At 34.6% G+C, this 14,252-nt stretch overlaps 2 protein-coding genes across 3 annotated transcripts; both read right to left on the bottom strand.

Moving 5' to 3' along the window:
* Positions 1-998: 998 nt before the first annotated feature.
* On the bottom strand, positions 999-6,472 carry LOC126817969 (mesenchyme-specific cell surface glycoprotein). The gene is made up of 10 exons (XM_050545143.2): positions 6,271-6,472; positions 5,059-5,292; positions 4,573-4,762; positions 4,213-4,342; positions 3,836-3,950; positions 3,423-3,602; positions 2,540-2,611; positions 1,853-2,094; positions 1,467-1,684; positions 999-1,206 (listed from the first exon to the last, which is right to left on the bottom strand). The coding sequence occupies exons 1-10, from the start codon at positions 6,470-6,472 to the stop codon at positions 1,083-1,085; spliced, it is 1,707 nt and encodes a 568-aa protein (XP_050401100.2). The 3' UTR covers positions 999-1,082.
* Positions 6,473-7,945: 1,473 nt separating this feature from the next.
* On the bottom strand, positions 7,946-14,207 carry LOC126817670 (BTB/POZ domain-containing protein 1). Of its 2 annotated transcripts, none has more exons than XM_050544771.2 (5): positions 13,896-14,207; positions 11,466-12,927; positions 11,037-11,124; positions 10,485-10,631; positions 7,946-10,009 (listed from the first exon to the last, which is right to left on the bottom strand). In XM_050544771.2, exons 2-5 carry the CDS (start codon positions 12,830-12,832, stop codon positions 9,851-9,853), a joined length of 1,761 nt encoding a protein of 586 aa, XP_050400728.1. In that variant the 5' UTR covers positions 12,833-12,927; positions 13,896-14,207; the 3' UTR covers positions 7,946-9,850. The 2 variants fall into 2 exon arrangements, with proteins under 2 accessions (XP_050400728.1, XP_050400729.1); XM_050544772.2 differs by having other exon boundaries at positions 13,901-14,207.
* Positions 14,208-14,252: the final 45 nt, after the last annotated feature.

Below are 14,252 nucleotides of genomic sequence, written 5' to 3'. Positions count from 1 at the left end.
TAGAAATCTATCATCGCTTCTTCTAGAAGAAAAAGACATGACTAAATTTGTGGAATGCTATTTCATGTATAAATAGTCTGACTGCATGTCCTTTGTGTTAACCATGTCAATACATATTTTTGTATTATTCAGCCTTGACTTGCTTGCACCAGTATTAGGTTTACCCTTTGGCAAGCATGTAAATAAATCGACAGAAACGACTACATGTCTATGTTTTTGCAGAAGGTGATTGTATCAATGAACAAATGAACTATAAAACTTTCCTCAAAGACTGTTTAGTAGATTGGCAATCTGGCCATCAGTATGTTGTCTGGATAGCACCTCTTCCACAATGAAGGTTGCAATTTCGAATTATACCTGTAACAACTTGTGCCTAACATGTATCCTGGTGTTTGTTTGTGTCTGAATTATATCTCAATGATATTCATCTGCTGGAGAGGGAGAATGTATATGTAACAGGTTGTACATAATAAATATATGTTTGTAAATATCTTGTGTGAGTGATTGAAGCCAGTTAATATTATGTATACATGTACCATATTGGCATTCAGCCACTCTTATGACAGGATACCATGTACATCTTCAATACTGAAGGTCGTATGTCCGATACCCGGAAGCATATGCAGGGAAGAAAATTCTGTTTAGATCGCATTTTTTCAATGAGTGCATTACCAATCAAATTTCAACACATGTAAATGTAATGCTAGGTTCCCAGGCTCGTGCAATGTTTTTACGATAGGATTGTCACTACTGAGTCCACGATCTGATACGTGAAGATAGGTTCAGATACATTTCATACGATCCTCAATATTGCCATGAATGACCTCAATTGATGATAGGATCACTAGGGCTAAAATCACGATTTCAGTTGTAGCCCGAATTGTGATAGTGGGAGCCTAGCATAAATGAAGTATAATGTTTTGGAGCACATCAGATTAGAAGAGTAGAACTCACCCCATAGTATATTGAGTAAGAGTTTTTATTTCAATTTAAGCATATAAAACAAAACACCTTTAACTTGTTCAGACAAATATATTTCACGATGAATGAAAGGGGTGTGCGATAAATGAATTAATAACATATTAACCAAGTGGATTGCTAACACTGGGTTTGTCAGTTACACTATATACAGCCACAGATCCAGATCCGTTACTTACTACATATACTAGAGTTTGGTTATTGGGACTTTGAGAAGCCTTAATGATACTGAAAAGATAACAGGAAACAGAAATAATGAGAAATGGTCAGATTGGAACAAAATATAAAATATTACACAAAGATGTTTCTCTCATTGTGTTCCACATGCCAGTCAATGTATGAATTTAAATAGGAAGCCAAAACGACCCCATTGATGAAACCTACACAAATTATAAATAAATTAAACATACACTTTACTATTACACATTTTACACACTCTATGAACGACAAAAAGCGGGGAAAAATATTTCAACCACAAACATTCCTACCCAATGTCTGAGATGTAAGCGTTTCCTGCGTTGCTATTGTCGTACAATTCACTCCACAAGTCACTGGTTCCACCTTCATATTTTACATTTTGTAGTTCTGGCGTCAGTGTAGTAGTATTAATAACATAGAGATAAACTACTCCCATAGTCTCGCTACCAAGTGCCATTAATATAGTGCCATTATCATTAACTATATCTATCGCATTTAATTTAGGACCCTAGAAATAAATTTTGATAAGAGATGAAAATTAAATACGGAAAACATTGAGCAGATGTACCATTACGCATTACTGAATGAAAAACATTCTTGAAGAGTATTAGCTAAGCTTTAAGTCACACTGTCACCAAATTCTGTTGAATTATTTACAAACAGATATAAGCCATACCATGTTATCTGATGTGGTATCTCTAAGTGTCTCTGGTGATTGGTTGGTCCATGCAGCACAATCGGTATTAAATATAGTTTTAAATGCTTGAGAATTGATTTTCTGTATATCATCTGCACTGTCGTAAACAGGTTCTGACATTTTAGATGTTTCCCAAATACTGAAACCTCGTCCACCATAAGTATGGATCGACTGTAAGCCATACAGAGTTGCTCCATCAATTGAAGATACCAATAATCGACCTGATTAGCAATGTATAGAATTAGGGGGAAGGGGGTTGATAATCACAATTTTGAGTAAACCCCGGAGAATTAGTACAAAAAAATAAAAAGATTGAAATTTTGTTCTCCTAGTCAATTAACCCCCTGTATATGCCCACTGAAAATATACCCCCCTAATTTAACCCTATTTCTGGGGATAACATCATTTCATTTTTTAAAATGTTTCCTTTACTATATGTTGAAAAGCGTAAGAATTTACCGCCCCCACCCCCCATCCCACTAACAGGATGTGGAACTTATCAAAATACCGCAGTTAACAAGCATATAAAACTGATAAATAAACGTAGCGGATACGTGTATTTTATGAGGCCTTGGTAAAAATTCTAGCAGTACATTAAGGGGGGGGGGAGGTAGGTTGGGTTCTAAATAAAGAGGATTGAACATTTCCAATCTATACGTGACTTACCCAATCGACTGTCTTGACTAAGTTCATTGATAAATGTTTGGTTATTAATTGCAATTTCGTTCAGATGGTTACCTGTAAAGGATTACAGCATATGTATAGTTCAATGCTTGTGAAATAGGGTCACCACATGGTTATGCCCCTCGTTTACATAGTATATGACGTGTTGAATGTGATTAAAAATATCGTCAGTAAACTGTGAGTACAAACAAATTCTTCACCGAAGATGCAAAAGTAGTGGAGTGCTTACAGCGTATTTTGAATCTAGCATGACCAAAGCCCCGTTACACTTGGCCGCGATAAGCGTGCCGTTCTGGGCACGGTACCCGGCCGCGGTAAATTTTAAGAAATTGACCCGTTTACATTACTCTAAAATAACCGGTCTCGAAACCGTGCCAAGTGTGGAACTCTTCACAGAAAATTTAATTTCAATCCCTATGCAAGCTACCCGGATGAAAACAATTATGATGGTAGATTTAGTTTGAGCAGCCATTTTGACAGAACTGATGACAGAACTGTCAAAGTTCGTTTCGCGCATGCGCAGTATTCCGTACTGAAACCTCGCTCAGACCGGATAGCGTTTACCCTACGAAAATTTAACCGTGCCGTGCCTGGTACCGTGCCCAGACCACCTTATTACAGTGGGCCAGATTGGTACGGTACTCAGTACGGCACGCTTATGTTTGACCCGTTTACACTACAAAAAAATTAACCGTGCCGTGCCAAGTACCGTTCCTGGCACGCTTGTAATGTAAACGGGGTTATTGAGTACACCTGAAGCCGTTTACCGCAATGATACCCTGTAATAACATGTACGTTTGACCACATAACTTTTTATCAACGTCGAAAAAATCAGATTAAAAAGAGGGTTTTGACAATGACGAACCTCTTCCAAGACTATCAGCTAGAACCCCATCAGACCAGACCAAACCATCAATTTCTTTAGTATAAGATTTAACGGCTCCTTCATTAACTGTTACAAGATAGTTTCTTCTACCAATACTAAATGTCTTTAAACCATCTGGTTGATATAAACCTCTGATTGGGAAAGATCGCGGGTGGATACCTATTAAATAAATACATTTTAAATTGATATTACCCGAATGTTTACATCACATTGATAGATAACTAAATATAAACTTGTTTTACAAGAACTGAATTGAGTCTAACTTTCAGTCACTTGTTGTGAAAGAAATACTACATGTTATTCATTTCTTTTCGTTAGGCAGCCCCTTTGGGGTTTATATTTGAACATTATACATATACATGTACTTCAATAGCTCTTAAAGTATCACCTACCTCCATCCCTGTCACTAGCATCAAGTTGGAGATCTGACCAGTCTTTAGTACCAAGATTGAACAACTGAGTTACTATTCCTTGCCTGAGATCTAATTGTGCAATGGCGTTATTTTCCTGTGAAATTGCAAAACAAACATTTATTTATGAAGTGGGTTTTGTGCGTTCTTAATTTTACTGCTTTTAAAAAATGGGTAATGCGTGTACATAGTAAATTAAAGCACGGTCGGTAATTCTACATAAACAGATGCATTTAGTATAGCATTACCTGTGGGCATTACCAAAGAACCATATTAAAATTGAGCAGGATATTCGCGTCTTTCTCGTGGATCTCTCGTCAGGAAGCCCATGGGGTAATACTGATTATAAAAATGCTTACCTGTAAAGTAACATAAGCGGTATTTCCGTCACTCGATACAGCAATATATTCTGGTTCCAAATCTTGGGCTAATGTGGCTCTCATTATTTCAGAATTTGGCGCGAAAGCAGACACGTGTCGAATATCTTGTCTAAAACAGAAATAGTGATATTAACTTATATAATAAACCCTCTGATAACGACCTATTGTTTACAGACGACACCATCATTTTCACAACTCACAATACGCCAAATCGAGCCAAAATAAACAAAAGTTGCCCCGAACAAGGACAAATTGTGACCTCGTACTCATGCAATCGGTTATTGACATGACAGTTGACTATTCAAGATCACTTTCTACCATAGATTAATTTTAACAAACCTGCTATTGAACTGGTTGAAATCAGCGATTCTTTCTGTTGGACTTCCTGTGGTAGGTATGGATATTATACTCACGGATCCCTCGGGATCGCTGAATCTATTGAATGGGTCTTTACCATGTCGTCCTTCGTTAGCAACAATCAATTTACTGCACCCTGATGTAAATTTAATGTTGTCCGGAAATACACCAACTATTTATAAAAGAAGACGAAACGATGTGTTATGTTATCAGTGTGGGAAATGGCAGATAATGTTGTTTTCTGGAATTAAGACCTACTAAGTGTAAAAACGAACCATGATGATATCCATATTCCGCATAAAAGAACAAGGGAATCGTGTTTGTGTACAACTATGTTATAAGTCTTGGAAATGTCAAGGTACAGATGAACCGGGATTCGGAAATCCCACATATTCTTCATTCTACATCTTGCTTGACTACATTAATGTTAGGCCAACCCGAGTGGTTAATCTTAAACATATATTTCACCTGGAAGCTGGCTCTCGTAAGCAAAGGTCTGAGATACTCTATCATATGCTCGGAAGAACTTAACATGGCCATCATAAACAGCTACAGGCGAGGACAGAGAGACGACAACTCGAGTACCACAGACTTCTACATCCCTTGGAACCCCATCTGTAACCAGGAAACGGTGTTCCATCAGAATTGCAGGAGCTCTTGGGTTAGACATATCAATGATATGAAGAACATAAGATTCTTCACCTGAAAATAACCAAAAGAAAAACTAATAACCTGTTAAGACTGGACATAAAATGTATACAATATTAAATGTAGATTAAGAAATATACTATGTTTCAACTTCCCAAAGACACAGACAAATTACAGTTGAGCTTGTGGCTGAGACGTTTTACAGATGCTAATTTCTCTGAAAAACTCTGATGAACTGGAGGTTATTATTGCCTGTCTGTTAAAGTTGGTATTTGATTTCTGAGTCTCTAAAAAAAAACTAGAATAAGAATAACTAGTAATTAACGTCGCCATAAAAGATAAGTTGCTGCTCATGCAGTGACGAACGGACTAGTGTGTGCCAAAGGCATTTCATGAAAAACGACCTGTTGGTCATTTTGTGTTCGAATCAAAAATCGAGATTAAAATGTTTCCATATCCTGATACCTGTATTATTTTTTGAAACGATGCAAGCAATTTCCTACCAAGGAAACGAGTCCCTAATTGAAGGTGTGGGTCGAAAACGTTTTTCACTTTTTCTTCAACACATGATTTGATCTAATAGGACCATTTTCCATCTTAGTTGATAATTAGTATACTGCACCTCAAAGTCCCAGAATATTAGGAATCACAGCCAGGGTTTGAAATTAGTTTCAGCCAAATCACATACATCTTGTGGAATTTCAAAACATCAATCCAGAAAGATTGTGCATCATTGAAGGCAAAATGGTCAAATTTAGGAGGTTGTCTTCTTGAAGGAAAAAAACAAGTCCTACTAAGTGCACAATCAGTCATGCACGTATTGTTTTGTTTATGTTTATTAAGTTGCTACCCTTATGTTTTGAGATCACAAGAAAATATACAAAATTTAAAAAGATGGATTTCATACCCGATTTCTTTTTTATGACATGTGAACTAGACTAATCTATATTCTATTATTTGGAATTTATATTTCAAGGGGTGGGTGGTCGCTCCTTCCTTTTGCTATACATGCGTTAATGCAAGACTCCTTACCAACAACGTATAAAATTTGTTCGTTTGCGTCATAAGCGCTTTCTTCGGCAGTTCCTCCAAATAGTTTATAGACCTGGTCGTTAGAAGAAGCGTCATACGATGGTAATCTCAAATAGCTCAGTCTATTCAACAGATAAAGGGAAGTTCCTTGACCAACCAGCAACACTAACAGGCATAATCCCAGGACTTGTTTCGGGGTCATCTTCACTATCTGTAAATTAAATAGAACACCGTTCAAAATCAATGGGGGCTATTTATCAAATTTGAGATATTTAAAGGCGAGGGGGTTTTTTTATAAATGTTTTGATCAAATATAATAATTATTTTAGACTGTTGGTCTATTCTACTGTACAAATCGATGATTTGAGTTAAAAGATAAAATACGGTACCTTTAGTCCAGACGTGAGATGAAGGATAGGTCCGCTGGAGAATAATCCCGTGGTTGGTCATCTGCTGAATATAATAGCTGGCCGGATATTGATAAGACATGTTCCAAAACAGATCACCAGATACCAAGGGTGAATAAAAGTCATTGATAGATAGGCGATAAGATAAGTTAGCCAAGAGACAATTTTCCCAGCAACGAAATTCTCCAAAATTTCCAATGTGCTAAAAACACACCAGCATGGTTGTGACAATGACGGATATGACCTTAACGTTTTCAGGGCTGTTATCAAGTACACTAGATTATAGGGTTTGGGTCGTTCATTTTTAAATCTAAGACTTCCGTGTGAAATCGATCTCCAACATTTCATAAACTAATTTTTTTTTTATAAAATCCATTAACAACAGATGAGTGAGGACCATCCAATTCCTTCACAATGATGACATTTCCAGTGTAAGTAACATCATTGTCAAAGATAGTTGGAGATTGACGCAGGTCCTGTCTATCCTACCAGCACACATGTTGTCTGAGCATTGGGTTATGGTTGTGTTTAGTGGTGTAATTATAACTGGTGTTCAATTTTATATCGTAACCTAGGAAATAATAACACGACACAGTTATAGGGTGTACAAGTTACTTATAAGTTTATTTCTGGTGACGTTTCGACGAGAGAAGCTGGTCGAAAGGCCGTTATAAATAAAATTCTAAGTAACTTGTATTCCATATAATTGTGTCATATGTTATTATTTTCTAGCACTGTAAAAAAAAGTGCATATAGGATACCCCTTTGACAACTTTTTTGCTTTGCAGGGAAAGGGGAGGGATTGGCTGTAGAGGGTCCACGGTGTATTTTGGGGGACATAACAATGTGGTTTGAAATTGGTCTATTCCTATTCTGCTATATTTTTCAATATAATAAATTTCTTATGTGTGTTTATTTGCATTTCTTTTAAAGGATGAGATTATGATAGCCTGTCAGGTCAATTAAGTGCCGGAGATCATTGGCTAAACTTTCGCTGGCTACAGAAGTTGAAAGATTTCTATTCTCTATTGTCATTCACATCCTTTCCTAGATCAGGATTCATTTAAATTATCGAATTTCATAACTTGTATGGGATTCAAGAGCACAGTAAATCGGTAGAAATACTTCAGCATTTACAGCAGGAATTACACCACGAATGGATGTTACTAACTCAAAGCGAAATTCATTGTAATCAATGACATATGGCAGGATCACAAATAATGAGAGGTGGCAATTAACCATAATAATAACTCATAAAAGCAGGAATATGAAGTATTACTCTGTATTTAAAAAAAACACAAGCAATTATTTGATATAATATATAATTACAAATAAATCAAATATTCTACTTACATCCTAAAATCAATTGTGAAATGTCAGTTGTGTTGACTATCACTTTAAGACCTTCGGGCCCTAAGACCGAATATCATTCAATAATTTCTGACAAAAATATTAACCAGAATCAGAATAATAAAACAACCATATTGAATGTATTAGCAAGACAACACAGTCATCGTACAATGAATGTACTTCCAATATCATTTTGAGGAGAATTTATTTGATCTAACCTCAAGGAAACTTGGTTTGATTGAGCATATACTGCTCAAAGAGAAATGAATACTGCTCTATAAATTATACATGAACAGAATGAATGTTCCCTGAAGCTACATAGCTCCATTAATATGCAAAAATAAACAAATTAGGTTCTTTAGATAAATTCACTTACAAGAAGTATTTCGAAGAAAAATCTATGGTAAAAACTTGTATCACATTTACTTTGAATGAAAACATTGGTAACATTAGAAAAATATTTATCTCGTTAGTACAATAACTACAACCATACTCTTGGATTTCTCTAATCATCTATATATTAAACCATGAAATTATTGTATATATGTATGAAATTTCAAAACACATTTCATTAAGACATTGTCAACAAAATTTCATGTTTTACTATATACAATAACAAACAATGCATTAATAAATATATTTCATCTTTAAATTTACATATATCCTACACCTTATTACAGTATGTATTGTATATATAACAAATAATTTATAGCATGTATGACTTATTTTTATAAAATCAACAACATAGTCAATTGAGAACAGTATCCTACAATTAATAACATAGTCAATGGAGAACAGTATCCTACAATCTGGGTATAAATTAATCAAGGGGCACTATACTAAAAGGAGTGGATATTATAATTAAATATGTACATTAATACTGTGTAGGAGCTTCCTTCCATTTATTCTCCTAGCATTCCATGTAAAAATAAACATTAAGCACAATCACTCATCAGATGACTCTACTGAATATGCTACCAGTATTTAACGGCAGTTTTAATTAATTCAGTACACAATTCATTGTTTCAAAAATTATTTTAAGAAAAAGCTAATCAAAATTGTGGACATTATAACTTGGAGAAATTTGTTACTTATCTTTCATAAAGCAAGTTAAAATCAGTGAGACAACAATTACCTCCCTTTACTGTCTTACATTTAAGTTTGTTTATAGACTGAAATAGGTGCAAGATACACTTATAATAATCAAACTAAATTAGTAAACCCCGATAGAAATTTGGAGTGCTGATGTGGGTAAAATATAATTTTCATTAAGAAAAGTAAATCATTCCAAGTGCATAATATTTCAATAACTATGGTAAATAATTCTAGGTACATATATGACTAATGAACTATAAATATATTTTTTACTGAAATCTAAAAATAGAACAAGAAAAGTAAAGCTTGTATTAATTTGAATTACATCTTTATTTTACACTCCCATTTAAAACATCTACTGAATAGTAAGTAGTTTAATGGTTTTCTTCTTAATCAATGTCAAAATTTAGAAAAGATTTGTAATATTGAAATTGTTTAATTATTCTATAATAGTAGGTACTAACCAAGGGCATGTAAAATGTAAACTGTCATACTTGCAGATCATTTCAGAACAACCACCCTGTATATTCTACTGAAAAACATGCAATTTAACATGCATGTCACTTATATGTAACATGCAATTAACTGTACTGAAGCGATCAGAGATAGGCCAATAGATTTTATCAATAATTTCATGAACCCAATAAGTTAATATTTAACAGTATGTTATTTAGAAGTAATGGTAATGATATTTAAAACATTTTCTCTGAATGTTGTGGTTGTGATTGTTATGTATAGAATATTATTTCTGGAATTTGTCCATCTTCTACTGATGTTCCATTGTTATTGCCTGCAGCATACGTAAACTGAAAAGTGACTTTACCACTTGTTACCGACTCGTGTGTTACTTTCCGCAAACCTTTAGATCCATAGTACGAATCAGGACCCTGAAAAAAAACCCAAAGTATATGGATGTATTTGTACAAGGGATAAATGAAAGATAATATCATTTGAAGCAGCAAATAACAATAATTCCCTTATTTGCATTTTTGTAAACTTACATTGTATTGTCCTCATCTGTGTTCCTCAATAAGTCTACAATTTCGTGTGAACACTGAACAGACACACAAATAGTTGAGCCTGACTGACTGATGGGAAATAAACAGATCCACTAATAGTTCAGCCTGGCCGACTAACAGGGAAATGAACAGACCCATAAAAAGTTCAGTCCGACCAACGGTAAATGATCAGACCCAAAAATAGTTCAGCCAATCGACAGATGGAAAATAGTTGAGCCCAACCAACCAATCATTGGGAAATGAGATGGCTTTGGGTTATCAGTCAGTAGTTATTTCTGTAAACTGGTATCCTTCCTTCACACGTAAAAAAAAAAGGTAGAAAATTTGTTACATTTTAACTTACCTTTAGCGTAGAACAGGCTATAAAACTGATATTAGGTAGAATCTCCACTGGTTCTTTAAACATAACACGAAATGTAGATGTTGTACCATCACATGGAAAACTGGTATCACTAGTTCCCATTACTTTACCAGTATCATTATGTATTATCTGAAAACAGTCAGGTTATTGTCACACTCAATTATTCACATATTGTATCCAAAGGATACATTCATATATTTGATAACAGATTTACATGTAAGATGAAACGATTTCTTTTGCCTATTTGTCTTTAGCCTGCATGTAAATATACATCGCACTATTGTACCAATGACTTATAATTTAAGCAGTTTTTCACATGTACACAACCTTGCTTTCATAGATCCATCAGAAAAACTAGTTAGTCTCTATAATTTCATTCTTTCAAGGGTACATGTCTTACCAGACAAGTCACAAGAACCAATACAATGAGTGCTCAAAAACTGAGTTACTACTGATTATTCAATAAGAACTGATTATTCAGTGGGGGTTCTTTTTTCCATTAATAATATTTAACATACATGTAGATACACGTACCTGTATATTAACTGAGTATTCCGTTGGTCCATGTATACTACCATATAAACCAAATCCTACCACAAATATACGTCTATTTACCATAAACCTGTAAACATAATTATTTACTCTCATATTTTTAATAATAAAACACATGAATTACAATCTCTTATGTCCAAAATAAAATTAAATTTAACATGCGTATCTTTTTAAGATAGGAATACATGTAACTGAGATTATTCAAGGAAAAGAATAATCTATGGGCACATGCTCAGTACATTGTACATTTACTAACATATATATTTAAAACATTAAAATATAAACAACACATAATTTTTTTATTAATGAATTTCCTGAGAAAGCTTTTTAGGTAATGCTTGGGATCACTAACCAATTCTCAAAAAGCTTTTTAGGTAATGCTTGGGATCACTAACCAATTCTCAAACATACCTGATTCTATCACTAGTACCACTATATCCCCATCGACTTTCGATCTGACAAAACCGTGACACTACCTGTTCTTTTCCTGTCAAACAACACCTCGGAACATCCAGAAAATTGATATTAGGCTTAGGATTAACAGTAAAATACAGAAATAATTCTACAACTTCTCTATCTTCTAATATACCACTCTGTGCTGCACCAACAGCGAATTCTTCTACTGTCATAAGAGGAAAACGAATTAAATGTAAAGCTCGCGACAGAACTTGACGCTGATTTGCAGGAGTTAGTGGCAAATTCTTTTTTGTGCACTCAGCTTCTGCCCAACGACAAACGGCAGCAAATAATTTACATTCTCGTATACCAAGGGAATCTCTCTCCATTACAACACAGAGAGTATCAATATCAATATCTGTAAAACCATCAGCAGCCAATGCTTCTGTTGTATTCTTATCAATAGTTTCTAAACACAGAGCCGCTAACTGAGGCTCATCGAAAAGTCTTGCCTGGGTGAGCAATAGAAATGCATTGTCACTGCTGAGATTTCTTTTCAAGAATTCGACACATGCCCTTTCTAAAGCAGGTACTGCATATTTTTTGGCTGTGTACAGTGTCGTCATTACAGTTTCAGGTCCAATCTGAACTTCATCTGAATAAAGAAATCTTAAGAGTGCCAAAAAAGCTGATGGCTCTACATCAGGAATCTCAATCAGTGTTTCTGTAGTTGCCATGCCACCATTAAATAAAGCATCGAAAACGGCACTTCCCACTGATAGCACAAACTTATGTGCCGGTATAATTTCCTGGTTTGGTGATTTTCCAACTTTAAAATGAATGTCTGACATAATTTCAGTATTGAACAAGTAAGCAAGCCTTTCTTTAACATTAATTCTTGCAGCTTGCCAGTTATACTGAATGTTTCCCTTGTTTTGAGGCTGATGAAGATTATCTGGAGAGAAGCTCGATACTGGAACAGGAACTATTGGTAAAGATTCTGATGGAGAATTAGTCAATGATGCCGTTCCAGATTTTCCAGTATTGGCACTGACTGGATTGGTCGTAATAGCACCCAGCAGACTGTTTATTGGAATTTGCATGGGATTCAGATGGGCTTCTCTTGAATTAGCTGTCGCCATTAATGAAGATGTGAGTCCAGTGAGTGATGAGGTTGGTGAAGTTGACAAAGTAAAGGTTTTAGAAGATGGTGATGTATTACCAGAACTTGGTTGATTGGCATATGTTGCTGATGAACTTCCGCCATGGTTATTTGCCGATGATCCTCCTTGGCTTGCACTGGCTCCACCACCAGGTGTACTATTATTACTAACAGTTGTTCTGTTTTTTGCAGTTTCTTCTTTATTTTTATCTTGTTCCATATCCTATAAAACTTCAGTTGTATCACTCTGTAAATTCTTATAATCTTTTTAACCATATATTTTTTATCTTACAAGTTACATCTTCATACTGGTATCTGAAAAAAGTAAAAGTAGAACAGTTCGTAATTAATATAGACAATATATACAGTCCCTTAGTCTGAGAGCTATCATATTTAGCACCAGTCCTATAGACTAATACATCTTCCAAGGAAGAAAATGTGATGTAAGTTGTACCATATACATGGATACTAAAAGTAAAACCAAAAATATCAGTCAAACCATTCAAAATTATTATCCCTTATTAATTAGTTAAAAAAAAAAATTCTGAATTCTTGTTTTTATTGAAACGGAGTAGTCAATGTTTGTACATATTGATATAGACTACATGAAGATCAGAATTCTAAAATGTTGAATCCAGTAGGCCTACATGTACCTACCTCTAGTTTGCCAAGAAATGGTAACACTTATAATGTGGGTTACTATTTTGATCACAACATTAATTTACAGATTATAAAAAACAAATTATCAGTAGGCCTACCGTTATTTGTTGTTCCTTAATTAAATTCAACAGACCTGGTACCGGTAAAACAAACCAAAGGCATAATTAAGCTTTCGATCACAAATGATCTCAAATCAAATGTTTGAAATCTTTAAATTAGGCCAATGTATTTCCGATCAACAGTTGATATGCTACATTTTACTGACCACTGGCAGACTGTACTGTCATTAAAAAGAATTGCATGGTTTTTGTTTGTTACTCATTGTTAGACTATAATAATAGTATAATATGGATTGGTAGATAGGTTTAATATTAGCAGTGCCTTATAGCCATTTCCATTGCCACCACCCTTAACAATTCAGGAGTTCAAAATATCTGGCATACAAGATTAAAATTAAATAGGCCTAGTTGTTTCTTCTCACAATTCTCTTGATCTACAGACACTACAGTAATTCCTTGCTTGACTAAAAATTGAAAAAAGTAGAACTTCAACTTGTCTGTGTTTTAAAATAAAATTCAATTGATTTACAGTAAAACTTTTATGTATGGAAATCATATTAATACCTTACATGAAGAATACATTCTCTTAGTGGCTTAGCTGCCCACCCAGAGCAAAAGGAAAAATTACTAAACTGGCACTCCAACGTTTTCGATAATTCTGTTTGTCTGAGATGCAAAGGTCAAGGTTGAAAAGTCTGTCAAGGCGAATGACGCATTTTATGGAATGCTTTTACTCATACTCATGTTGTTTGTAAGCTTGCATTCAGAGAAAAGATTCACCTATCAAAAATATATAAATTGTGCTATACATTTGATCTATGTATCAAAACAAGTTCCCTTTACTAAAGGCGATCTTTTATTTTAATCTAATATATTTTTCCGGAAGTTAATAAATCTAGGGCTATAAATACACGCATGCGC

This window comes from Patella vulgata, chromosome 4 (genome assembly GCF_932274485.2).
Source record: "Patella vulgata chromosome 4, xgPatVulg1.2, whole genome shotgun sequence".
Taxonomy (NCBI): Eukaryota; Metazoa; Mollusca; class Gastropoda; family Patellidae; genus Patella; species Patella vulgata.
The sequence above is the reverse complement of the archived record's forward strand: the minus strand, read 5'-3'. Positions and strand labels throughout refer to the sequence as shown.